This window comes from Sus scrofa, chromosome 6 (genome assembly GCF_000003025.6).
Source record: "Sus scrofa isolate TJ Tabasco breed Duroc chromosome 6, Sscrofa11.1, whole genome shotgun sequence".
NCBI classification, from domain to species: domain Eukaryota; kingdom Metazoa; phylum Chordata; class Mammalia; order Artiodactyla; family Suidae; genus Sus; species Sus scrofa.
Window position 1 is genome coordinate 7,135,465 of NC_010448.4, and position 25,156 is coordinate 7,160,620.

Sequence of the window (25,156 nt, forward strand, 5' to 3'; positions counted from 1 at the left end):
GCATAGACTACACCATGTGGTCCAAGACCCCAGGTAAACAAAGGCACACTCACCAGGCAGGACATCCCAAGGGCGTAGGAGCCACTCAGGGCCAGACCTCTCTCTGGGCAAGGTGGATCCTTACTGCACAGTCACCCCCTACAAGGGAGGGAGGGGACTCTCCCCGTCACCCCTTCCCTCCATCTGTGGCAGGTAAAATCGAGTTCACCTGGCAGGAAGCAATGATTGGGCTGGAGAGCTCTCTCCTCATGTTCCCCATCAACCTCCTGATCGTTCAAATCTTTCGGAACACCCGGCCCCGGAGAACCAAGAAGCAGAGCACTGGGAGATGGGCTGGGGGGCCCCTCGGCCCGGCCCCCTCACTACAGCCCATGGAGGATGGCCTTCCGACGCTGGAAGCAGTGACCAAGGCAGGTTCTCAACCTCAGCAGTGTAGGGGGTGCTCTGGCCTGGGCAGAAGTGGGGGTGGGGAATGGGGCTTGGGGCCTGCAACTCATGTCGTCTGACAGCATCAGTCACCCAGATTTTCCAACTGCATACACACGTGCGCACACATGTGCACACACATACACACATGTACACCTACACATGCATGTTTACACACATGCCACGTGAGCACACATTCACACACACACACAGAAACCATACAACACCTAAAAACATGTACATGTGTGCACATGTACACGCATACATATACATACACCTGCGTGGTGCACACACATACATGTACACACACACACACCTACACAGACATGCGTACAGACATGCTGCATGTGTACACATTCACACAGGCATACACACGTACACACCTACAAACATGTACGCATGTATACATACACATGTAAACACATGCATGCACCTGCACACTAAACACATGTAGACACACACATACACCTATACACAAATGCATACACATGCCATACGCACATTCACACACATTTCAAACATGTATACACATGCACACACATAAACACGTACAAATACACACCTGCATAATACATGTACACACATACCACACGTTTGCACACATGTACACACACGCACACAAACACCTATATATACATACATGCACACAAACGTTTTGTCTCTTTTTTTTCCCTAAGGGCCACACCTGTGGCATATGGAAGTCCTAGGCTAGGGTTCAAATCAGGGCTGCAGCTGCCAGCCTACTCCACAGTCACAGCAACACTGGATCCTTAAACCACTGAGCGAGGCCGGGAATCAAACCCACATCCTCCTGGATACTAGTTAGGTTTGTCATCACTGAACCACAATGAGGACTCCGCACACACACTTTTTGGGTACCTACTATGTACAAAATATTAAACTTTCATCAGAGATTACAGGCTGGAAGCACATAGAAGGGACTCCCTTTGTATTCATGAACACATAAGCATTTATTGAACACCTAGCGTGTGCCACCCTCTGAGGAATACAGCCTGGTCAGGTGAAATCCTAGAAGAGGGATTTTATGGGTGATAAAATGGAAGCTCAGGGGGGTCCAACATCATTTCTCAGTAGGCAGAGCTGGGATCCAGACCCAGACTGTCCAGCCCCAGGGCAAGTGCTCCTGGCCCCTAAGCCGCCTCCTCACCTGTAGCTCATGTTCTTTTACCCACTGGGTAACTTGCAGGATTTGTGGAGACTCGTCAGCTCCTTGTTCAAAGCTCTGAAGGTGCCACCTCCTGGCTCCTGCTGGGACTCCGGGGACTCGATGGACATCAACCAACTGCTGGCCTTGGTGGAAGACGTTGTTTGTCGGCAGCACAAGCCAGGGCAGGTGTTCTGGGAGGAAGCTGGACAGAGAGGGAGCCCTTTAACACATGCTCTTGGGTCTGCACAAGCAAAAGGTAGGTCCTGACATTTTTTGCCGAGAGGGGGTGTGGTGGAGCCAAGCAGAGGCAGGACTGAGAACGTGTGTATCGCCAGGGGGTCAAAAGCCCTGCCGGGGTCTCCCTCACCTCTACTCCAAACACTCACCATCTCTTCCCTCTCTGTATCGCAGGCATCCTGCTCTCCTCACAACACCAGGCTGTGATGCTGGTCCTCTGATCTAGAATGGTCTTTCTCCTCTCTTCACTTGGCCAGTGGCTACTCAGCTTTATTCTTAGCTGAAGGGTCCCTTCCTCAGGGGGGCAACCCAACCTCTCATCCACAACAGGGTCTCCAGCCATGTCCTCTGTAGCTCTTAACACTGCTTTCACATCACCTGGTGCCAAATCGTGAACTGGGTGAGGCGCTGCACATACTTACTGCACATTACTATATTTTGAACTAGTCTCTGTCAATCTCCTCTTACCCCTTTCCTTTCCATCTTCCACCCAGATCACTATTGCTAGTGTTTAGACCACCCTGTCCAATAGAAATTCCCAGTGATAAAAATGGTCTACATCTGCACTGACCAATATGGCAGCCACTGGCCACACAATAGCCACTGACACTTGAAATGTGGCTAGGGACTATATTTTTGTGTGTGTGTCTTTTTGCCTTTTTAGGGCTGCACCCATGGCATATGGAGGTTCCCAGGCTAGGGACTGAACTGGAGCTGTAGCTGCCAGCCTACACCACAGCCACAGCAACGCCAGATCTGAGTTGTGTCTGCAACCTACGCCACAGCTCACGGCAATGCCGGATCCTTAACCCACTGAGTGGAGCCAGGGATTGAACCTGCAACCTCATGGTTCCCAGTCAGCTTCATTTCCACTGTGCCACAATGGGAAATCCCAGGGAATTAAGTTTTTAATTTAATGTGGCATGTGGCATGTGGCTGTCATCCTGGGTGGTGTGGGTTAGGAATGCTGCCATTTTTAACACACAAGGCTGGTCCTGACTAAACCTTGTGAGAATACAAAAATGGGGTCTATAGATTGGGGAATTTCAATTCATAACTCCTGGCTCCACCTCTGATACAGTGAGTTAAATTTTCTGAGGTGAGGTCAGAAATCTGCATTTTTAACCAGTGGCTTTGGTAACTGCTATACACACTGACTGTTGAGAGCCATTGTTCTCAAGTCAAGGTCCAGCTCCTTACCGTAGCACTCAAAGCCCTCCCAGCCAGGCCCATGCTGACCCCAAGGTCAGCCTCACTTTGATGCCCACGTTCTGGCCACTCAGAGGATTAGCCCCAGAGAACTGGGCTTGGGCTACCTGAGAAGGTCGTGCCCATACTGGACACTTGGCCCTGTTTGGGGTCTTTGGGGTTTGGAGTCAGTGGCATCCACAGCAAGGCCTTAGAACATGGACTCTGGAGTTGGCTAGACCTGGGGCTCTTCCGGCTGCAAGAGCAGCTGTGCAAATCTGGACAGTTGCTCAACCTCTCTGAGACTGTTTTCTCCCGTATAAAAGGGAAGGCAGCTCACTCACCACTAGACCACCAAGGCTGCACCCTCCCCTGTAAAATGGAAGCACTGATCCACCCAACTCCTTGACTTATTTTGAAAACCAAATGAGATCACAGGCTAAGTGAAAAGTTTAGACCCCCGTCTGACACAAAGCAGGGATTCAGTGAGTAGTTATGACTGGACGTGATGTTTCTTCCTGAAACATCGCCAGAATGCTCGCAACATGAAGGCTGCTGAAGCTGGAACCTTTAGCTCTGGCTTCAGCGAAGGAGGCCCAGGAAGGATGGGGAGGGAGGAGGCTTGGGTCAGAGAGAAGCAGTCAGTGTTGCCAGGCCTTTACCAACATCTGGTCTGAACCAGAGCCTTCCCCACGTGTCTTGTTATTTTCTCATTCGCTTCTCACTGGTGACGGCGGAGGGGTCCTAGGCCAGGGTGCTCTCCTGTGCCATGTCCTATATCCAGCGTCGTCATGCACGCCTCGTGAGGATGAATACTGGCGAAGGAGGACCTGGGCCCTTCTCTCCACAGGAGCATGTGCCCAGCTGGGCACCAGCCTCCCAGCCCAGGCCCCAAGGGCCCAGGCCTGGTTCCACCCAGAGCGGCCCAGCTTCCCCTAGAAGGCACAGGGAATAGTGGAAACAATCAAATTTGATTTTTTTGCAAAGAGTATGTATTACCTATGTAACTGAAAAAAAAAACACCTTTTTTTCTTTTTTAACTTTTTAGGAAGCTGAAATTTGAACAAACCAAGTATAGAAAAATGCTCAGAGATAATCAGGGGAAACTTGACCATCCACTGGATATTTTGTGCTATTAAAGGATTATCATTAATTGTTTTAAAGACTGATGATGACATTGTGGTTTAGTTTTTAAAGAGTCCTTTTCTTCTATAGAGACATATTAAAATATTTAGTGCCAGGACATGGAGCTTGGAATCTACTGTAAAATAACCCAGGTGGAGAGGGTGGATGGGGGCAGGTAAAACACACTTGGCTGTGAGCTGAGAATTTTCAATAATGGATACACATTCATCCCAGCATTCTTTCTATTTTGGTAATTAATTTTTTTCTTAATAAAGTTAAGAACAAAAGATGAAGACTTATACCATCTTTGGCAAACTTGGGTTCAAATTCAACTCTTATAGTTGCTGATGAAGGAACACTATGCCTAGGGCTTGCTTAAGGTACACCAGAAAGTAAGGCAGTAGGCGGAGACAAGATTGGCAAAACGTGGGTAACTGCGAAGGAGGACAATGCACATGTAATTCTTGTCTGTGTGAAAGGAAATTTGGAAAATATCTTGTTTTTTTTTTTTTTTTTTTTTTTTTTGTCTTTTTGCCATTTCTAGTGCTGCTCCCGCGGCATATGGAGGTTCCCAGGCGAGGGGTGAATCGGAGCTGTAGCCACCGGCCTACGCCAGAGCCACAGCAACGCAGGACGCGAGCCGAGTCTGCAGCCTACACCAGAGCTCACGGCAACGCCAGATCCTTAACCCACTGAGCGAGGCCAGGGGTCAAACTTGCAACCTCATGGTTCCTATCAGATTCGTTAATCACTGAGCCATGATGGGAACTCCAGGAAAACATCCTTGATAAAAAGCTAAAAGAAGGAGTTCCCATGTGGCTCAGTGGTTAACGAATCTGACTAGAAACCATGAGGTTTCAGGTTCGATCCCTGGCCTCGCTCAGTGGGTTAAGGATCTGGCGTTGCCGTGAGCTGTGGTGTAGGTTGCAGATGCGGCTCGGATCCTGCATTGCTGTGGCTGTGGTGTAGGCCAGCGGCTACAGCGCCGATTCGACCCCTAGCCTGGGAACCTCCATATGCGCGGGAGTGGCCCTAGAAAAGGCAAAAAGACAAAAAAAAAAAAAAAAAATAATATATATATATATATATATATATATAGCTAAAAGAGGAACATTCAAATCTTAAGTGACCAAATAAGCTGAGTACCCCATCTTTAGAACCCCAGATTTCTCCTGGCTTGTCACCTAGTAAGTGGGCGACGCAAGAAAGCTGTTACTAACACTACCTTTTTTTTCCTTGCAGGCGGTCGCTCTGTCACTCAGCACAGCTGATGCTCTTTCCCGCCCTTGTCCTCTGGGGAAAATGCAATGTTCCACGCCCAAGGTGGGCCCAAGTGAGGCTTGGAAGGACCTTGCCTACAGGCAGTGTCTCTACCTTCAGCTGGAGCACGTGGAACAGGAGCTGCTGCTGGTGGGGACCCGGGGCTACTCCCAGTGTCAGAGCCACACCCAGGCGCTGAGGCAATTGCAGACCCTGAAGGCTACCTGGGGGAACAGGCTGGAACTCTATCCCCAAAACACACCAGGTAATCCACTCCCCTGGGTGGAGAGGGCATCCCAGTCAAGCTTGGAAGGTTATTCATCCAGATCCGCCCAAGAAGCAGCAATGTGGGGCTTTTGCACAGATGTAGGAAGAGGGTTTTGAACAGGATTATTTTGCCAAAAGACAAGGAGGGCCTTTTGTACAGCACTTTACAGTTTATAACCATTTTCTGGGTGTTTCCCAGCATTTTCTTGGACAAGTCCCTCAACTTCCTGAGCTGGTTTCCTTATCTGTACAATGGGAATGATAAAGCCTATCTCCTGACTCAAAACCAAAAAGAATTTCAAAGGGCCTGCTCCCTGGGGGGCAGTATCACTTGAGATATCTACAAAGACTAGGTCTGGTGGGGCCTGGAGTCCCCTCCTGATCCATTTGCAGCATAGCAAACATCTGTTGACCAAACATTTGCTTTCACCCCCTGTGAATTTCCTTCCACCCCTTTGAGGTCCCAAAACTTTACCCCTTTTCTTCCTCTCAAATGCCACATAAACATCAATTGCCTATTTTGTCCTTGGGCTCTATATTCTTCTGGTGCCCTATACATATGTAATTAAATTTGGTTCTTCTCCTGTTAATCTGTCTTAGGTCAATTTGATTCTTAGACCATCCAGAAGAATCTAGAAAAGACAGAAATTTTTTTTCTTTTCCAACCACAACATAATTTAGTGAGAAAACGATCATTTCTGAGATGTTTTCTAAAATAACTGATGAGTTTGTGTTACGTATGGAATTTATTTTTAAATAGTCAGCAAAAAAAAAAAAAGCAGATGAGGATGATGAAATAAGTTTCATAAGGCGATGGTTGTTGAAGGTAGTTGATGGGGGTTCACTGTGCACACTGATTTCTCTACAATGGGGAATATAATACAAACTTAAAATTATATAGCACCAGTGTTTTGAACTTGTTGTGAGGACTCAGAGAGCAAACTGGTGTAAAGCAGTTTACATGGAGACCAGCTCCTAGCAAGAAGTGAATAAAGGTAACCTTGGAGTTCCCGTCGTGGCGCAGTGGAAACAATCCAACTAGGAACCATGAGGTTGCGGGTTTGATCCCCGGCCTCGCTCAGTGGGTTAAGGATCTGGCGTTGCCGTGAGCTGTGGTGTAGGTCACGTACATGGATCGGATTGGTGTCACTGTGGCTGTGGTGTAGGCCGGCAGCTGTAGCTCTGATTCGACCCCTAGCTGGGAACCTCCATATGCTGAGGGTATAGCCCTAAAAAGCAAAAAATAATAATAACTGAATAAAGGTGACCTCAATAGAATATATGTATGTTTACTAGAAAGAATACAGAATAGGATAGAGGAGAAAACTGTGAAGGTCTGAGAGGTCAAGGAGCTTGGCCAAGGTCATGCAGCTGGTGGGGGTGGAGTGGGATGGGACCTTGAGCCCCAAATGGTGCCACTCTGATCATAACCACCCTCCTTGCAGCTCCCTGCAGGCAAGCAAGCCCCCTCGAGGCCTGCCCTGGTGGTGTGTCCTGGTGGGCTGGCTCCTGGTGGCGGCCACCAGCGGAGTGTCAGCCTTCTTCACCATGCTCTATGGCCTGCACTATGGACGGGCCAGCTCCCTCAAGTGGCTCATCTCCATGGCTGTCTCCTTTGTGGAGAGTGTGTTTGTCACCCAGCCCTTGAAGGTCAGAATCCCTATGTGTCTGCCCTCTTCCTCTCTTGCCTACACTTTCCTTCCTGCCAGCTGCCCCATCCTTAGGCTCAGGCATTACTTCACCTATTCATTCAACAAACCCGCATGGAACACCCACCTCTGGGTGGACCCAGGCAGAAAGGCAACAACCAGGATAATCCAAGCTCCCTCACAATCACTCTTAGAGGAGGGTCCCCACCCCATTTTATGATGAGAAAACCTAGCTTAAGAGGATAAAACCACCAAAAAACCTTGCTCTAGACCACACGTGTAAATAGGAATGATACCACATTTCCTCATCTCTAAAATGCTTTTGACTGTGAGATGAGCCAGCAACTTACAGGAATTTTACCTTCAGAAAAAAACACCAAGTCATTAAATATGTGCAGGAACTGGAAATACGCTATTTCTGAAAATATAAAATTATGCCAGAGAGCAGTCAGAGTCAAAGAGATACTGAGTCCAGCCTGGAAGGACCCAGGCGGGCGGAATACTGTGTGTGGGTGAGGGAAGCCCGCACAAATGAAGGAATATTTAGACAGAATCTTTCCTCCTTTGAGGCATCATGGAATCCCTCACCCTCATTCTGCCCTGCACAGCCTTCATCAGAGACTTAAACAGCTCGTGTCACTCCCCTGGTCTAGTCTGAGAATATTAAGCACACGGTCCCAAGCCCTTTTTCCCCAACCAAACCACAGAATCCTACCGCGCTAGTGCACTGCAGGTGCAGAGACAGGGTAGTGGAAGCAACTACTTAATACAAGAAGAAAGGGAGGGAGGAGGAGGCAGGTGCACCTCACCGAGTCAGAGGTACCAAGGAAGGACTAAGTCCCCAGGCTGAGATGAAAAAAAAGGCGGGGCAGCAGGTGGGAAGTCAGGCTGAGCTCAAGGGTTTGCCTGTCACTCTGTCTGGTCAATGCCAAGTGCATGCAAGTGCTGGCCCTACGCTTCATGACCACGTCCCCTCTCTGCCGAGGATGGGCCTGTTCCCATCGGCTTCCCCAGAGCACGGCTCCTATGCCCAGGACACAGCTGTGGCCCCCCACGCTCAGACCAGGAGTTGGTAGATCCCAATGCACACTTGGGGTTCACAGCGGGTGTCTTCCAGGTGCTGGGATTTGCTGCTTTCTTTGCACTGGTCCTGAAGAGAGTGGAGGACGAGGAGGAGCCTGTGGCCCCCCTTCCAGGACGTCTCTCCAGCCCAGGTAATGGCGCCCGGGTGCAGGCATAGGCCTGGAACCACATGAGGATGAGAAAGCCCTGTGGAGCCTGGCCACTGGGAGGTCCTGGCCTCAGACCCTTGCTCCCCATCAGCCTTTGCCCTGACTGGGTGGACCCTCAACCATCCAGAGACAACTGACTCCTCCGCTGTCTCTTGAGCAGCCTTGCTCCTTCTTTATCAGGGCCTTTCTTTCCGATGCCCAAGCCCGAAGGGGAACTGTGGGCTTCTGCTCTGCACTGGCGTCACTCTCTGTGTCATTTCAAGCAGGCAGCTTTCTTCTCGAGTCTCAAGTCGTCAGAATGAAAAACAAACCAACCAACCCCAAAAGCTTGGGGTGGGGGTGGTTAATTAGGGCTCTAAGACAAGGGTCTGCAAACAACCACCAGGGTGCCAAATCCAGCTGAGTGCCTGTTTTTGTTTTTGTTTTTTTCCTTTTTACGGCTGCATCTGTGGCACATGGAAATTACTAGGCGAGTGTTCGAATCAGAGCTGCAGCTGCTGCAGGCCTACACCACAGCCATAGCCACACTGGATCTGAGCCGTATCTGCAACTCAGAGCCTGCTGCGATGCCAGATCCTTAACCCACTGAGTGAAACCCGGGATCAAACCCACATTCTCACAGAGACTATATCAGGTCTTTAACCCACTGAGCCACAATGGGAACTCCTCAGTGCCTGTTTTTGTAAACAGTTTTGTGGGGTTTTTTGTTGGTGTTTTTTGTTTGTTTGTTTGTTTTTTTGTCTGCACCTGTGGCATATGGAAGTTCTAGGCCAGGAACCAACACACTCCAGAGGAGTGACCCCAGCCGCTGCAGTGACAACACTGGATTCTTAACCCGGTGTGCCACACAGGAGCTCCATAAAGGGTTTTTTTTATAACACAGCCATGCTGATTCCTGGCAGAGGAGCCCAATAACCAGCCCTCTTCCACCAACCTGATTCTCGCATCCCAACCAAAACTCCTGAGGGTGCCTACAATAATTACAAAAAACAAACAAGAAGCAAAACAGAAACAACACCCTAATCAGCTGTGCAGAGACTGTGACTTTCAGGGAAAATAAAACAGGAATAAACACCTACATTCCTACATCATCATGCAGTGTGGTGACCTCATGGGCCTGAATTCTTCTGCCCTACAATAGGGTTTTGGCTTTGCAGACCCAAAAAGCCTATTAACACCATTTTTTCCAAGTCAAAAGAGTGATTTTTCTCCAAAGAGATGCCAGCCTGCCAAACAATTAAATATTCATTCAGTCATTCCTTTGGCAATTATCCAAGGAGTACTTGTGTGCTGGGCAGTAACAATGGCTGGAGAACATGATTTACATAAAATCTACTCACAGTAAGTATATAATGCATTGACTTTAGTAAATTTATAGAGTTGTGCAACTATCACCACAATTCAGACTTAGAGCAGCTGCATTACCCCCCACCCCCACAGAGTTCCCTCGAGTCTGTCTGAAGCCAGTCCCCGCTCTCACCCTCAGCCCTGGTAACACAGCACTGACTGGATGGAATGGGTGGCTGCTCTTGCCATGAGCAGCCCATTTGGCTATTTATTAAACAAGTAAATGCACCAGAAGACAGGTAACTGTGAACTGTGATGAGAATGAGGGGCGAAGAATAAGAGGGTGCAGCCCTCTCTGATGAAGTGGTCCCTAAGCTAGCTCCTGAAGCATCGGAGAAGGAAGGGATTGAACACTGGGCATGTGCAAAGTCCTGAGGCTCAGAGCTTGTCACTGTACAGCAATACCTGACAGTGTGGTCAGGGCACGGGGAGCTGTGTGTGCATGGAGGGAATGGGGTTTAAGATGAGGGCAGAGAGGCAGTGGGGAGCAGGTCACACAGGGCCCTATAGGGTCTGGGGCCATGCTGGGGTTGTGGAATGTTTTAAATAGGAGAGCAGCATTATCTGATTTGTGATGTTTAGGAAGATTATTGGGGCTGCTCTTGGAGACCAGAAGTATTGGGTCCAAAGGAGAAATGGGGAGGCCAGTAGGAAGTCTATTGAAAAGGTCCAGACAAGAGATGGCCTGCAGTGGCGTGGGCGTGGGGGGGATGAACAGAAAGGCGTGGATCCTAAAGACAGGAGTTCCTGTTAGGCCACAATGGGTTAATGATCCAGCTTGTCTCTGTGGCACTGCAGGTTAGAGCCCCAGCCTAGCACAGTAGGTTAAGGATATGGCATTGCCACAGCTGTGGCTTCAATTTGATCCCTGGCACAGGAACTTTCATATGCCAGGGGTGCGGCAGAAAAAGGAAAGAAAAAAAAAAGATAGTTGGGAAGATAACATACCTATCAGAATGGCTAAAAATAGTGATAATGCTGATAAGGCTACAGAGAAGCTAGAGCATTCGTATGCTGCTGGTGGGAATGTAAAAGGGTACAGCCACTCCAGAAGACAGTTTGGTAGCAGCTTTCAAAACTAAAAATGGATTTACCATACATCCCAACAATTTACCCAGAGAAAAGAAAACTTATTTTTATACACAAACTGGTATACAAGTGTTCACCGCTTCATTTGTTAATAGCCAAAAGGTATTTGCCACTCCTAGGAATCTACCCAATAGAAATGAAATATACGTCCACACAAATACCTGCATGTGAACATTCTAGGCAGCCTTACTCATAACAGCCCAAACTAGGAGTAATCCAAATGTCCATCTATAGGCGAGTGGACAGGAGTTCCCATCATGGCGCAGCAGAAACGAATCCAACTAGGAACGGTGAGGTTGCGGGTTCGATCCCTGGCCTCGCTCAGCAGGTTAATGATCTGGCGTTGCCATGAGCTGTGGTGTAGGTCGCAGACGTGGCTCGTATCTGGTATTACTGTGGCTGTGGTGTAGGCCAGCAGCTGTAGCTCCAATTGGGCCCCTAGCCTGGGAACCTCCATATGCCATGGGGGCAGCCCTAAAAGGCAGGGAAAAAAAAAAAAATAGGTGAGTGGATAAACGAAAGTAGTATATCCATATGACAGACTACTACTCAACAATAAAAAGAAACTAACTAATATACACAACATGAACTCCTAACCATTATGCCAAGTGAAAGATACCAAATACAAAAACTATGTACATATGATTCAATTGTATGAAAACTTCAGAAAAAAAAAAATCTATAGAGATAGTAAATTAATGGGACTGCAGGTAGGGATAGAGTAGGAGTGGAGACCAGCTTTGGGGTCATGAGGGAACCTGCAAGGGTGACAGAAATGTCCTAAAACTGGGCTGTGGTGATGATGGCACAGGGCTGTAAATCTCCTAAAAATACAAAGTTGTAGGCTTCCAATGGGCGAATTTATGAAAATTATAGCTCAATAAAGCAGTCTGAAAAAGAAGATACTTGGAGAATTAAGACACAACAGGACTTGTGAGATATGCGACCCTGTCATCCTCCCATCTTTCAAAGTTTTGGAAGCACTGGGGTCCATCTTAGAAAGCCAGGAGAAAAGGCCTCTGTGCTTCCAGTACAAGCATCCTCCCGCTGGAGAGGAAGGGGTGGCATGCCGGGCACCAGGGGAGCCCAGGCAGAGGCATAGACGGCAGGGCTGGGAACTGGCTCCCCAAGAGGAGGAAGGGTGGGTCCCGCTGGGCCAGGTAAGGGGAGTCTCCTGGTTGCGGCCGTACCTTGGTTCCACTGGCCATGTGGGGGATCTGTCCTTGTGCCCTTGCTTTTTCACAGACGCTGCCGCCTTGTTCCGAGCACGAAGAAAGAGCAGAAGGGACAGCTACCAGCCGCCTCTGGCCTCTGACATCGAGAGGATGAAAGCCACCCGCCTCAAGGAACAGAAGGCATTTGCCTTGATCAGAGAAATCTTGGGTAGGCAGCCAAAGTTACCCACGCGCAACCTTCTCACTTGCCTGTTCTCAACACAGGCTTGAGCAGACGTGTCGTGAGCTCTGACAGGCCCACGCTGCTTCTGAGGCCCTCGTCCTAGGTATCAACGCACCCCAGCTTCTCCCCTATAGTTAATATCTTTCCCCATGGCCACTGGATAAAGTCCAAAATCCCTGCCATGGCTCCAGCCACCAGGTCACCTTTGTCAGCCCTTGGCCCCTGGGCTCCAGTGACACATGCCCTGTAGCTCCTGACCCCGGGCCTGGAATGTGCACTCGCCCTCCTCCTTTTCCTCTGGCGAGTTCCTTTTATTCTTCATTCCTCAGCCCAAAGGCGAAGGCGGCAGAGAGGCTCCCCTGGCCTGCTGCCAAGGGGCTTTCAAACTTCATTGTGTGTCTAGTCTGGGTTCCCCTATAAGCTGCTCTAGGTACAAGCAACTGGTTTGGGAGGTGATCCTGGGAAGCACTGATAGGAAAAACCACAGGGGAAGAGAAAGAAGCCCGTGGAAGGTGGTTGAGGAGTGGGTTCCATGTGGGCAACTGGGGCTCGGTCCTGCTAGGACCTAGGTGGGGGGACGCAATACACATCAGTGGCCACTCACCAGGTCACTGGTGAGGGCTGCTTCTGAGAAGGGCACTGACCCTTCAGCAGTCCCGGCCTGCCCTCCTGCTCCTAGGGAGCCTGCCTAGGAGTTGCATGCACAGAATGCAAAGCAAGAAGGGCGTGAGCAGAACCCTGACAAGTCATTTCAGGGTAGGGGCAGGGGAGGGATTTGCCAGAATGCCTATTCCCAGGCATAGGACTCAGAGAGTCTGGCTCAGTAGGTTCTGCATCCCCAGTGTGATTCTGATGCCAGCCTCCTAAACTACATCTTTGAACCTACTGCGCCCTTAGGTCACACTCACCTGTCTATAGGGGAGCTCCAGGAGGGCTGGAAACACACCTGTCATCTTTATTGCTTTGTCCTCAGCATTGCAACACGGCAGGGCTCCATTTTTAAAGAATTCTGTTTAAGAAACATTCACATGGCACCAAGTCCATGCAGGCACTATTATGAGTGCTTTATAAATATTAATTTGTTGACTCTTTCACAACAATCCTATGCAACAGAACTGTTATCCCCACTTCACAGATGAGGAGAGTGAGGCACGAAGGGGTTAAGGCACTTGGGAAGGGCACACGGAGAGGAATTGGCAGGCTCAGGATGGGAACCCAGGTAGGAGGCTCACGGTCTGAGGAGTTGACTCCTTTCTGCTCTCTCTCTAAGGACTGGGTCCTTTGTCACCAGAGGGCCCAGGGGCTGGTCTATAAGACCTCCGGTGTTCTGAGCCTTGTGCGTTTCCGTTTCCTGCACTAGGCTTGGTGGGGTTGGGGCCTCTGCCCGATCAGGGCTGTCTTTCCCTCCCAGCCTACGTGGGCTTCTTGTGGATGCTGCTGCTGGTGGCCTATGGGCAGAGGGACCCCAGCGCCTATCACCTCAACAGACACCTCGAGCACAGCTTCACCCAAGGCCTTTCAGCTGTGCTGGGCTTCCAGGAATTCTTCACGTGGGCCAACACCACGCTCCTGAGCAACCTGTACGGTCATCACCCAGGTGCTGTCCCCCTACCCCAGGACATGTGTTAGCCCCTCGTGTAGACCCCTTGTGGGAACAGATGTGGGTCAGTGTCAGCATCAGCCTTATAAGGAACCCATAACCACAGAATTACGCTATAAAGAAGGGAGCTTCTGAGGACCCCTATATCTCCCTGGGTGCAGAGCAGAGAGCCTCCTTCTCAGATAACTGAGCCGGAACCAGCCAGGCAGAAACTATGGGCCAGGCAGAATGGACAACATGAAAAAAGGCAAGCCTGAAACAACCAGGCACTAGACTCCCTGGAACTACAGAGCACTGAGAATGGCTACAGTGTAGAGTAAGAGGACCCATGAGAGGCAAGGCTGGAGAGAGGAACAGGGGCCAGATCAGAAAGGCTCTCAAGTTCATAGTTTATGTTTAAGGAAGTAAGGAGCCACTGACAGCTTCTCTGTGAGAGGGTAACATGATCAAATATGTGATATAAGAAGGATCGTTGTGGACGTGCGTGGCAGTCGGAGTGGAGGGTAGGTAGGTTAGGATAGTGGGGAGAAATGGTAGGGCTGATATAGCGGGTGGTACAGAGATGGGGAGGGGTGCAGACAACACTGAACGAGTACTACTGATGGGCCTTGGTGACTGTTAGGATGTGGGCATTGAAGGAAGGTCATAAATGGTCCCCAAGTTGATGACCAATAGTGGGGGTACCATTCCCCAAGGGAAGCTATGCAAGAAGTAGAAGAGGTCCCTGGTGGGGAAATGGTGATGAGTGGCTGAATGTAATCTGCGGCTGGCCATGAACTTCTCCTGGCTGATTCTATAATGGGTACACTGAAGTCCATGTTAGCATTCAGGCCAGGGAGCTCCGGGTACATTAAGAAGATACTGATGGCTAGATTTACCTACCTTTCTTTCATCTCCAGGATTTATCACTGATGGGAACTCCAAGCTGGTTGGCAGTGCCCAGATTCGCCAAGTGAGGGTCCAGGAAAGCTCTTGCCCTCTTGCCCAGCAGCTGCAGGCTTCTCTTGATGGATGCCGTGCGCCATATTCCCTGGATGTCGAAGACTTGTCAGACTATGGGGAAGGCTGGAATGCATCCATCTTCAATAAGAGCAATGGCTTTCCCCAGGCTTGGCAGTACAGGAGCCAGAGCCAGCGCCGAGGGCATCCCATCTGGGGCAAACTCACTGTGTACCGGGGAGGAGGTTACGTGGTCCCCTTGGGGACGGATCGCCAAAGTGCCTCTAGGTGAGCTCACTTGATTGATGTGCAGCTGAGGAAAGACATTTGCTCGATTCTAGGTCTGCCTGGCAGGTGTGGCCTTCAAAACAGGGCTGAGCCAAGCTCGTTTATATCATTGTGGGAAGGGGCTAGGGGAGTCCGAAGCATTCAGGTCATATTTTCAGGCCACTGAAAACTGCAATCTGAGTTGGAAGAGAAGTCCTGCCCCAGGACTCTCAGGCTCTGCTGGAGCTGGTACAGAGATGGGGAACTCAGTACCACACAAAGCATCCACCACCAGGCAAATAGGATGTAGTTTCGGCTCTTAACCTTAACCAAGAACTATGCAGAGTCTGAGGTCTTATCCTACTCATCATCTAACATACTAGCCTGTTACTGTTTCAAGGATGCTGGCAGAAGACAGAAGCCTCCTGATCAGAGACAAAGGACTGTATTACTCACAGCAAAAGCAGTAGCAGAGCTTCATGGTGGTTGGAGTCAGCTCCTCAGGCAAGGCCAGGATAGAGGCTTGCCTGTGCAGTCAGTTAGAGCACTGAGGAGGAACACTGAGCTTGGAGCATTCACTGTTTCTGCAGTGGCAGAAGCAAGCCTGCTCTTTATCTGAAGGAAGGTGTCACCCCACCCCTCAAGGGTGTTCACTGCAAACTCAGCCCTGAGATGTGGCCTGGGGAAAGCTCAGCCAGGGCCTTGCACTCCAGGAACGCCCAGCACAAATGCGCAGGGATGCTCAGGGCCCTTGCACACTGCCCCTTCTAGCATACTCTAGAGTCAGAGAGCCCTAAATTTGAAACCCTGACATTGCTCCTGTTAGTGTCTCCTCCACTGAATTATTACAACACCCAGGAACACAGGTTACAAACCCCCAAAGAGAACAACTGGCTGCGGTCCCTGGAATTAAGGACAGGCTGGGAATACTCTATTTCCACGTGAGAGGTATTTTCCTGCCACTCGGAACAGCTGACACTCTCTCTGCTTCTATGTACCAAGAAGGATGCAGACGCACCAGTGACAGGGTGTCTTTTATAACAGGCCCATCACCACTGCTCTGAGTAATAACAGCTGTTATTACCACACATGCACGCACGCACGCGCGCTGCGCGCACGTGCGCACACACACACACACACTCTTCAGTTTTCTCTTCACAAAGGTCCAGAAGCAGTGGTGTTTAACATCACTGTAGATAAGGAAACAGAGGCCTGGAGAAGCAATCAGCTTGCAAATGAGGTAGGTAGGATTTGAACCCAGGTCCCTACAGCACATGCTCTGCCCAGGACACCCATGAGCAGATCTCCAGAAACGGGTCTCGTGAACTACCAGCCCTGGAGGGACCTAGACAGTTGCAGCCTGCCCGAGCCCGGCTGTTCTTTGCGGCTCCTCAAACAGTGTAGTCCTCAAACTTCAATACACATCACATACAAACTACCATGTATGAAACAGATGAGCAACAAGGATATTCTGTATAACACAGGCACTATAGCACTTACTCTAGGAGTTCCCGTTGTGGCGCAGTGGTTACGAATCTGACGGGGAACCATGAGGTTACGGGTTTGATCCCTGGCCCGCTCAGCGGGTTAAGGATCCGGTGTTGCTGTGAGCTGTGGGGTAGGTTGCAGACGTGGCTCGGATCCCTCAGTTGCTGTGGCTCCTGTGTAGGCCGGTAGCTACAGCTCCGATTAGACCCATAGGCTGGGAACCTCCATATGTTGTGGGAACGGCCCTAGAAAAGACAAAAGACAAAACAAACAAACAAACAAACATATACATAGCACTTATTCTGTAATAACTTCTGTGGAGTAAAATCTATAAACATAGTGAATCACTATGCCATGTACCTAGAAATAACATTCCAAATCAACTATACTTAATGAATAGGTGGCTGGATAATGTTCAAAACAAACCAAAAAAACGCATCATAAAAAAAACCAAACGCATCATAATCCTTTGGCCAGCTCATCAAAACACAGATTCCCAGGCCCCACCCTTGGAGTTTCTAACTGGGGGGGATATGGGGTGAAGCCTGGGAATCTGCATTTCTAACCAGTTTCCAGATGATGCAATGCTACCAGTCTGGGGACCATACTTTCAGAACCTCTGCCCTAGTGGCCAGGAGACCTTGGCATGTGGGATGGGAAACTGACCACTTCCAGGAGCAGCCTTAAGGCCCTGTGGCCCTGAGACAGAGTCAGAGGGAGAAGTTTTTTGGGCCACACCCATGGCATATGGAAGTTCCCAGGCCAGGAATCTGAGCTGCAGCTACGACCTATGGCACAGCTGCAGCTTCCCACTGCTCCAGACCCAGGAATTGAACCTGTGCTGTTGCAGAGACAATGCTGGATCCTTAACCTGTTGCACCACAGCAGGAACCCCTTTTTCTTTCTTTCTTTTTTAGAGGGAGAAGTTCTGACAGGAAGACTTGGGCTCCTCCCTGGGGTGAGGGAGCAGGGAGCCCCTGTGGATGGAGAAGCCCCTAAATAATCCTTTTCCACAGAACTCTCCAGTACCTCTTTGACAACACCTGGCTGGACAGCCTGACCAGAGCCGCGTTTGTGGAGTTCACGGTCTACAACGCCAACGTCAACCTGTTCTGCATCGTCACTCTGACCCTGGAGACCAGTGCCCTGGGTGGGCAGGCTTGCCCGTGAATCCCTGTGCATGCTACCCCTTCCTCTGGGCTAGGGCTCCTGGCCCTACTGGGCCTGGCCACCCCGGGACAGAACTCCAGGGCAAATGTTTTGGGAAATTCTGGGGGGTGGGGGTCTTCATTCTCCCTGGGCCCACAAAGCCAAGGTTTCAGGGCTGCTCTAGCCTTTTTCCTGGCTGCCTGCACTTCCTTCTGGTCTGTCCCCCAGGTCATCCTAAGGAACCTGGCTGGGGTCTGAAGGTAGCTCAAATCCTTCAGCTTCCCACTCTATCGGGAGTGGGGTGGGGTACTGGCAATGAAGGGCTGGGGAGGGGCTGACATGGTAAACTTCACCTAAAACTGTATTTTACCACTTGGTAGTACCTCAGTGTACACTGCAAAGTTCATTTCACATTGTATTTCAACACGCAGACATACAAATACACATGACCATAACTGAGACAAAAGCTTCAGAAATAATTTCCTTAGCTACATGCATGAGCTCCATTTTGTGTTCTACTCTTTCTCCCCACTGCCTGCCTTCCACCCTCTAATCACGATCCATTGAAAACAATAACTTCAGGCCTCTTCAGCTAATAATCAATTTTCCAAAAACTTAACCACCTCTCCTTAAAAATGAAACTTTTTAAATATTAAATTACATTTTAACTAAAAGTCATATTTGTAGTTTTAAAACATTTCAAGATCATGCAAAGTGGAAAGTAAAAGATCTTCAACTTACGTTATCATTCCCCACTGTCAAGCTTCTTTCAAATCCTTCTGGGGGATTTATTTGCATTTCTTGTGATCACCTACTTCTTTTTGCCATTATTTTGGCTGTTGAAGGACCTCTGTCTCAAAACACATCTGATTAACTTATTTCTACAAATGAGAAGTGGTATAGGTTTCTGGTCTGGTTTATCCAGCAGCCCATGATGTCAGCAAGCACCCAGGTTGTCTGTATTTCTCCATTCTGCCATTCTTCGGATTGGCTTTGTCTTTGTAGGCCTTATTAGTCACATTAGTTTTAAAAAATTATTGCTAAAAATCATTACATTACAAAACAAACAAACAGGAAAAGACACAAATGGATGAACGATAATTCAAAAGAAGGTTGAATTTTAGGCATATTGGTTAACAGCTGAATTGATCTCCAGTGATCTCTTTAGATGAAATGGCTTTAAATGAGCCAGCTTGCAGTAAACTGATGTTAAGTGGGTGGGAGTCCATGGCTGGAGACGATGAGTGCACAACGCTGACACCAAATGCAGAGGGTAGGAGGCGGGTCTTCCACTGCAGCCCCCTTTGTGCCTGCAGACATGTCCACTGCTTTCGGCCTCCAGCACATGTCCCTCCCTGTTCAGCTCCTTGGGTCTGTGCCTCTGAAGGACTTTAATCTCGTCTTCTGCCAGCGGCCACCGTCAGAAGGGCTTGAGTTTGTTTCATTGCACTGATGACTCCCCATCAGAAGCGGTGGTTCTGAGTGGATGGGCGGCGGTGGGTGAGCAGAACCTGCTCTGCGTTGCAGGAACCTTCTTTGCGCACGCGCACCTGCAGAGCCTGCGCCTGTACCCCTTCACAGACGGCTGGCACCCCTTTGTAGTAGCGGCAGAGATTGTCTACTTCCTGTTCCTCCTCTACTACATGATCGTGCAGGTGAGGGGCGGACTCGTGGCTCTGTAGGCAATGGATGGAGGTGGTCGTGGGCCTGCTCCCTCTCCCTCTTCCTCTTCCTTGGGGGTCGGGGTGGGGGGGGCTGAAGAAGGGAGAGGAAAAGGTTCTGCGTAACTTTATGCCATGGCAGTCTTTCAATGTCCCTGCTGGTCCCCAGGGCTGACCCAGCTCAGGCACCTCTCAGGAACTGAGAGGTAGATCATGGTCCTTCCTGGGAGGTCCCTGGGATGTAGGGAAAGTCCCCTTTGCCACTTTGCCACCATGTTGCAGAGTGAAGGCGCAGATGTTGACAATGACGGCTTGAGGATGCTGAGAACTCAGCTGAGGCGCCTTATAAACCCTGCCCTCCTCCAAATGCAAATTAGACACCTTAAAGGGGCATCTCAGCCCTCACCCTGCTCAGCACTCACTTTAAGGATGTTACTTTGCTTACTACATAGCAGGCACTGTGCTAAGAACGTTATGTGGATTTTTCTCCATTAATACAAGGAGAAAGATTATCTTGGCTCTCTTTCACAGAGGTGAAGTCCAAGATTTTAAGTAATTTATCCAGGGTCAGAATTGAATCCAGAGTCTGACCCCTGCCTTCACACTTAACCCTATGCCACATTGGCCAAAAACTGGATCCCACAGGGTCTCAAGGCACCGCCAGTTCAAACCCATCAGCCAAGTTACCGAACAGCAACTTAAATCTTTGCATTTCTCTAAGAAGGTCAAAGGAGGACCATCTCTCACCCTCCTCTGAGCTTCTTCTCTCCTCTCCATAGCCCTCACACTCGGCCAGCAGCTGCTTCAGAAGGCCTTCTCTAAAACCCTTAAATCTTTCTCATTATGCTGCTTGAGCTGTTTAAGAGCTCCCCCTCGCTCCATCCCTTTGTAACAGGTGAACTTAGCCTCTTTCCTGCCAAACACCAGTCCTTCCTCTTAAGAGTGGGTAAGAGGAAGGAAATGGAACAGACAACAGAAGATCTCTTGAGTGGAGGGAAAAAGAAGGTCGAGAGGGAGGTCAAGAACACACACAGGATAATTATTTCCAACCTGTGACACCTCTTGGGAAATGAGAAAGTCTCCTGACAATCCAGAAAACATCTCCACAAGAACAAAAAACAAAAAACAGAAAACATTTCCACAAACGTAGGGAAAAAAGAAAACTAGTTTAACAAAATTATTTTTCATTGTGGTAAATAAATACAACATAGAATTTGCCATTTTCACCATCTTTACATATACAGTTCAGTGGTGTTCAGCACATGCACATCATTGGGCAACCACCCTCGTCGGCCATCTCTAGAACTCTTCTCTCGCACAGCTGCAACTGTCCCCTTTCAGCAATAACTCCCCATTCCCCCCACGAAAACAGCTTTTATTATTGAGTAAGCATTAAACCAGAATATGTTATTCACCCGAGGCAATCTGAAAAAACGTTGCAGAGACAAGAAATCCGACCCTTGCATATCTCCAGGCACATACCACCCACTACATAGCCATTTTTAACATTAGCCCTTACCCGGATTGGCAGCACCCTGTATCCCTCTAATCCCCATGAAGTCACCTGGTAATCGCCGGCACCTGAGTTTACTAATTGCCTTTACCAAATGAAAAAAATAGATTATGCCTATCTTTACAACAGGAGGTACTTCTGCAACGTGTAGCCAGGTGGTTTGGCTCCTTACCCTCCCAGGGAAACTGGGAGTTAGGGGCACTACTTCCTTGATGATTACATTTCAGAGAGGCGGCTTCTTGGTTCTTGAGAAAAAAAATGCCTGCCCTACAAAACTGGCAAGGGGCTTGTTTAGCTTTTCTAAAGATTTACATACATCTCAAAGAAGCAGAGAAAGAACTCACAATTATGTTTTCTAAAATAAATGCTCTACTGAGGGGAAGGTTTTTTCCTCCCCTCCCTTTGCCATCAGAGAGAATTGAACGCTTTTCTTATTGCATGCTGTACTTACCCTTACACACCCCAAATCCTGAGGTCCTGATTTCTCACTTTGTTTTTAGGGCCGCACCTGCGGCATATGGAGGTTCCCAGGCTAGGAGTCGAATCGGAGCTGTAGCTGCCAGCCTAGACCACAGCCACAGCAATGCCAGATCCAAGTCGCGTCTGTGACCTATGCCACAGCTCATGGCAACTCAGGATCCTTAACCCACTGAGCAAGGCCAGGGATTGAACCTGCATCCTCATGGATATTAGTCGGGTTCGTTAACCACTGAGCCACGATGGGAACTCCTGATTTCCCACTGATGATAGGAGCAGACTGGGTCCTTACACAAGGTTGAGGCACTTTTTGCATTGGGGCCCAAAGGCTTTGAGACATCTCCAAGGATCCAGTAACCCTCTCCCAGAGCGTCATCCTGAGTTCTGGGGGGAACCTGTGTGTTTGTGTGTGTCTTTGTGTGTGTTGGGAGCACCATTCTGGCCACAGTTTTCAGTAGAACCTCTGGCTCCTTTTCCAGGGCAAGCTCATGAGGAAGCAAAAGTGGTGTTATTTCTGCAGCAAGTGGAACCTTCTGGAGTTGGCTATCATCCTGGCCAGCTGGAGTGCCCTGGCACTGTTTGTCAAGAGAGCCATCCTGGCGGAGCGTGACATCCAGCACTACCGGAAACACAGAGAGGAGTGAGTGGCTCTGCCTCAGCCCCCAGCTCCCACCCCTGACCCTGCTTCCTCCAGCTCTGTGTGGCCCAGGGGTCAGAGGGAGGCTTTTGAAATCTTTTTGACCCTCAGAGGATCAAGGGTCACTCTTAAAAAAGTAACTATACCACTTAGCACTTAGATTTAGGTTTGGGGCCTAAAGCATACATAATCCTGAGGGGGACTCTTTAAGACAAAGTAGAACAATTAAAATCTTTTGCAATTCTTACCAAAGCACAGGGCCATGTGACACTCTGTTCAAGTCCCTCCCAGCCTTTTGGGTAGCGTCTTTGCAGGTATTAGTGCCCAGTCAACCCACGTCTGCTACTTTTTACCAGTGTGCGGTCTGTGCTATGCAGGAGGCATGAACCTACTGGATCCTCAAGAGAACCAGTGGAGGTAGATGTTATCATTACCCCATTTCACAAATAAAGAAATTAAGGCTTAGAGAGGTGAGGTGATTTCCCCCAGGCCACACAGCTAAAGAGTGGCAGAGAAATAATTTAAACCTAACTTATGTGGTCTCCAGGATCCAGTCCTTACTTTCAACCACTGTGTTTCTTGACTGACTCACTGACTGTACGTATAGATTTAGCTAACATTTATTGAATCATTGCTGGTTGCCATACACGGTCATAAAAACACTTCGAAGGCATTACCTCATCTACTTTAATCTTCCTGGAACTTCTAAGAGATATTATCATCATCCCTTTTTTACAGATGAGGCAATTGAGGCTCAGAGAGGTTAAGTTGTCTGTGCAAGTCACACAGCAAGGAGACGTAGGGTTTAGAATTTGAACTCTGCACTCCACCCTAGACTGTTTTATTTAACAAACCAGCACTGAGCATTTCTTTGTGCCACACCCATGCTGTCAACATTAAAGACCATGACATAAACTATCCTCTCTAGAGGCTCCCTTCTAAAAAAATATCTATCAATTGAGTTCCTTGAGTTAGAAGAACTCACTTTTCTTTTTATTTAAGCTTATTGTAAACCTTAAGTAGAACAGTTATTTTCAAAAAATAAAGATCTTTCAGGGAGTTCCTGTCATGGCTAGTGGTTAATGAATCCAACTAGGAACCATGAGGCTGTGGGTTTGATCCCCGGCCTTGCTCAGTGGGTTAGGGATCCAGCGTTGCCGTGAGCTGTGGTGTAGTTTGCAGATGCAGCTCGGATCCCGCGTTGCTGTGGCTCTGGCGTAGGCCTGCGGCTACAGCTCTAATTAGACCCCCAGCCTAGGAACCTCCATATGCTGCGGCAGCGGCCTGAGAAAAGACACCACCTGTTTTTGTAAATAAATTTTTTTTTTTTTTTTTTTTTTTTTTTTTACTTTTTAGGGCCACGCCTGCGGCACATGGAGATTCCCAGGCTAGGGGTTGAATCAGAGCTACAGCTGCCAGCCTACACCACAGCCACAGCAACGGGGGATCTGAGCTGTGTCTGTGACCGACACCACAGCTCATGGCAATACCAGATCCGTAACCCACTGAGCAAGGCCAGGGATCGAACTCACATCCTCATGGATACTGTGGGGTTCGTTAACCACTGAGCCCTGATGAGAACACCTGTAAATAAAATGTTATTGGAACAATACCTCACTCATTCTTTTATGTCTATGGCTGCTTTCCCTGTAGAGGTGACTCGTTGGGACAAACTGTCTGGCCTAGAGAGCCTCAAATATAGGTCATCTGGCCCCCGATAGAAAAACTTTTGTCAACTTCTGCTTAGAAAACAAAGCCTAAAGCTCTAGGAGGAAGAAGGGTGTTTGTTTTAGGTCATACGTGACTGTCACTGACAGGCGGTGTGATTTCTGAACCATCCCCATCCCCGCGTGGGCCATGCGTTGATTCCTTACAATGACCTCAAACATATTTGACTCTTCACACCCAAGCAGACAGGCTTCTTGCTTAAAGGAGTTATAAAACAATTTTACAGTGAGAGTTTTCTCTCTCTCTCTTTTTTTAATTAGGGCTGCACCCAAGGCATGTGGAGGTTCCCAGGCTTAGGGGTCAAATCGGAGCTACAGCCACTGGCCTACACCACAGCCACAGCCACGCAGAATCCGAGCCTTGTCTGTGATCTACACCACAGCTCACGGCAACATCAGATCATTAACCCACTGAATGAGGTCAGGGATTGAACCCACAACCTCATGGTTATGAGTCGGATTTGTTTCTGCTTCACCACAACAGAAACTCCCCAAGAATTGTCTTTTCACACTGAGTCAGGAATCTGCCACTTTTGATAGAAACCTGAGTATAGTATTATGTGAAACCCTCAGTTGAATTTGATTATGCAATAAAGTTAGTTTGTATTTATTTCAGAAATTCATAAATTTTGTTTCCTTGTAAGAATAGATAAGACCTATTATAGCCAAATCCTGAATTCCAAAAGGACATTTTTTTCTTTTTAGGGCCACACCCACAGCATATGGAAGTTCCCAGTCTAGGGGTCCAATCAGAGCTGCAGCTGCCAGCCTACACCACAGCCACAGCAACACCGGATCCAAGCCCTGTCTGTGACCTACACCACAGCTCACAGCAACGCTGGATCTTTAACCCTCTGAGTGAGGCCAGGAATCGAACTTCCATCCTCATGGACACTAGTCGGGTCCGTTACCACTGAACCACAATGGGAACTCCCCAAAGCGCGTTTTAAGACCACATCATTTGCTTCATGACTCCCTTTAATGCTGCTGTTCTGAGGATGGCTTCTCGGCAGAATCACCCAGGCCACATCCCAGACCTACTAAATCAGGATGTCAGGATAGGGTCCTGGCACCAGTGTTTTTCCTCTGGTTACTCTCACATGTGGCTGAGGTTGAGAACTGTGCTTTTTTGTTTCTATGGCCACTCCCGTGGCATAATGGAAGTTCCCAGGCCAGGGATCGAATCAGAGCTGCAGCTGAGGTCTGTGCCTCAACCATGGCAACGCCGGATCCAAACTGCATCTGCAACTTATGCCACAACTTGTGGCGATGCCTGATCCTTAACCCACTGAGCAATACCTGCATCCTCACA

The 25,156-nt window shown here is 48.9% G+C and overlaps 1 protein-coding gene across 1 annotated transcript in view; it reads left to right on the forward strand.

The window, feature by feature from the left end:
- PKD1L2 (polycystin 1 like 2) overlaps positions 1-25,156 on the forward strand; it is a 101,478-nt gene that overhangs the window by 70,322 nt on the left and 6,000 nt on the right. Inside the window, 12 exon segments of the mRNA XM_021096997.1 lie at positions 193-410; positions 1,634-1,857; positions 5,449-5,624; positions 5,627-5,669; positions 7,117-7,321; positions 8,438-8,534; positions 12,234-12,371; positions 13,798-13,983; positions 14,886-15,213; positions 17,697-17,830; positions 19,357-19,484; positions 21,960-22,120. Of these exon segments, the coding sequence (XP_020952656.1) occupies positions 193-410; positions 1,634-1,857; positions 5,449-5,624; positions 5,627-5,669; positions 7,117-7,321; positions 8,438-8,534; positions 12,234-12,371; positions 13,798-13,983; positions 14,886-15,213; positions 17,697-17,830; positions 19,357-19,484; positions 21,960-22,120 (2,038 nt within the window).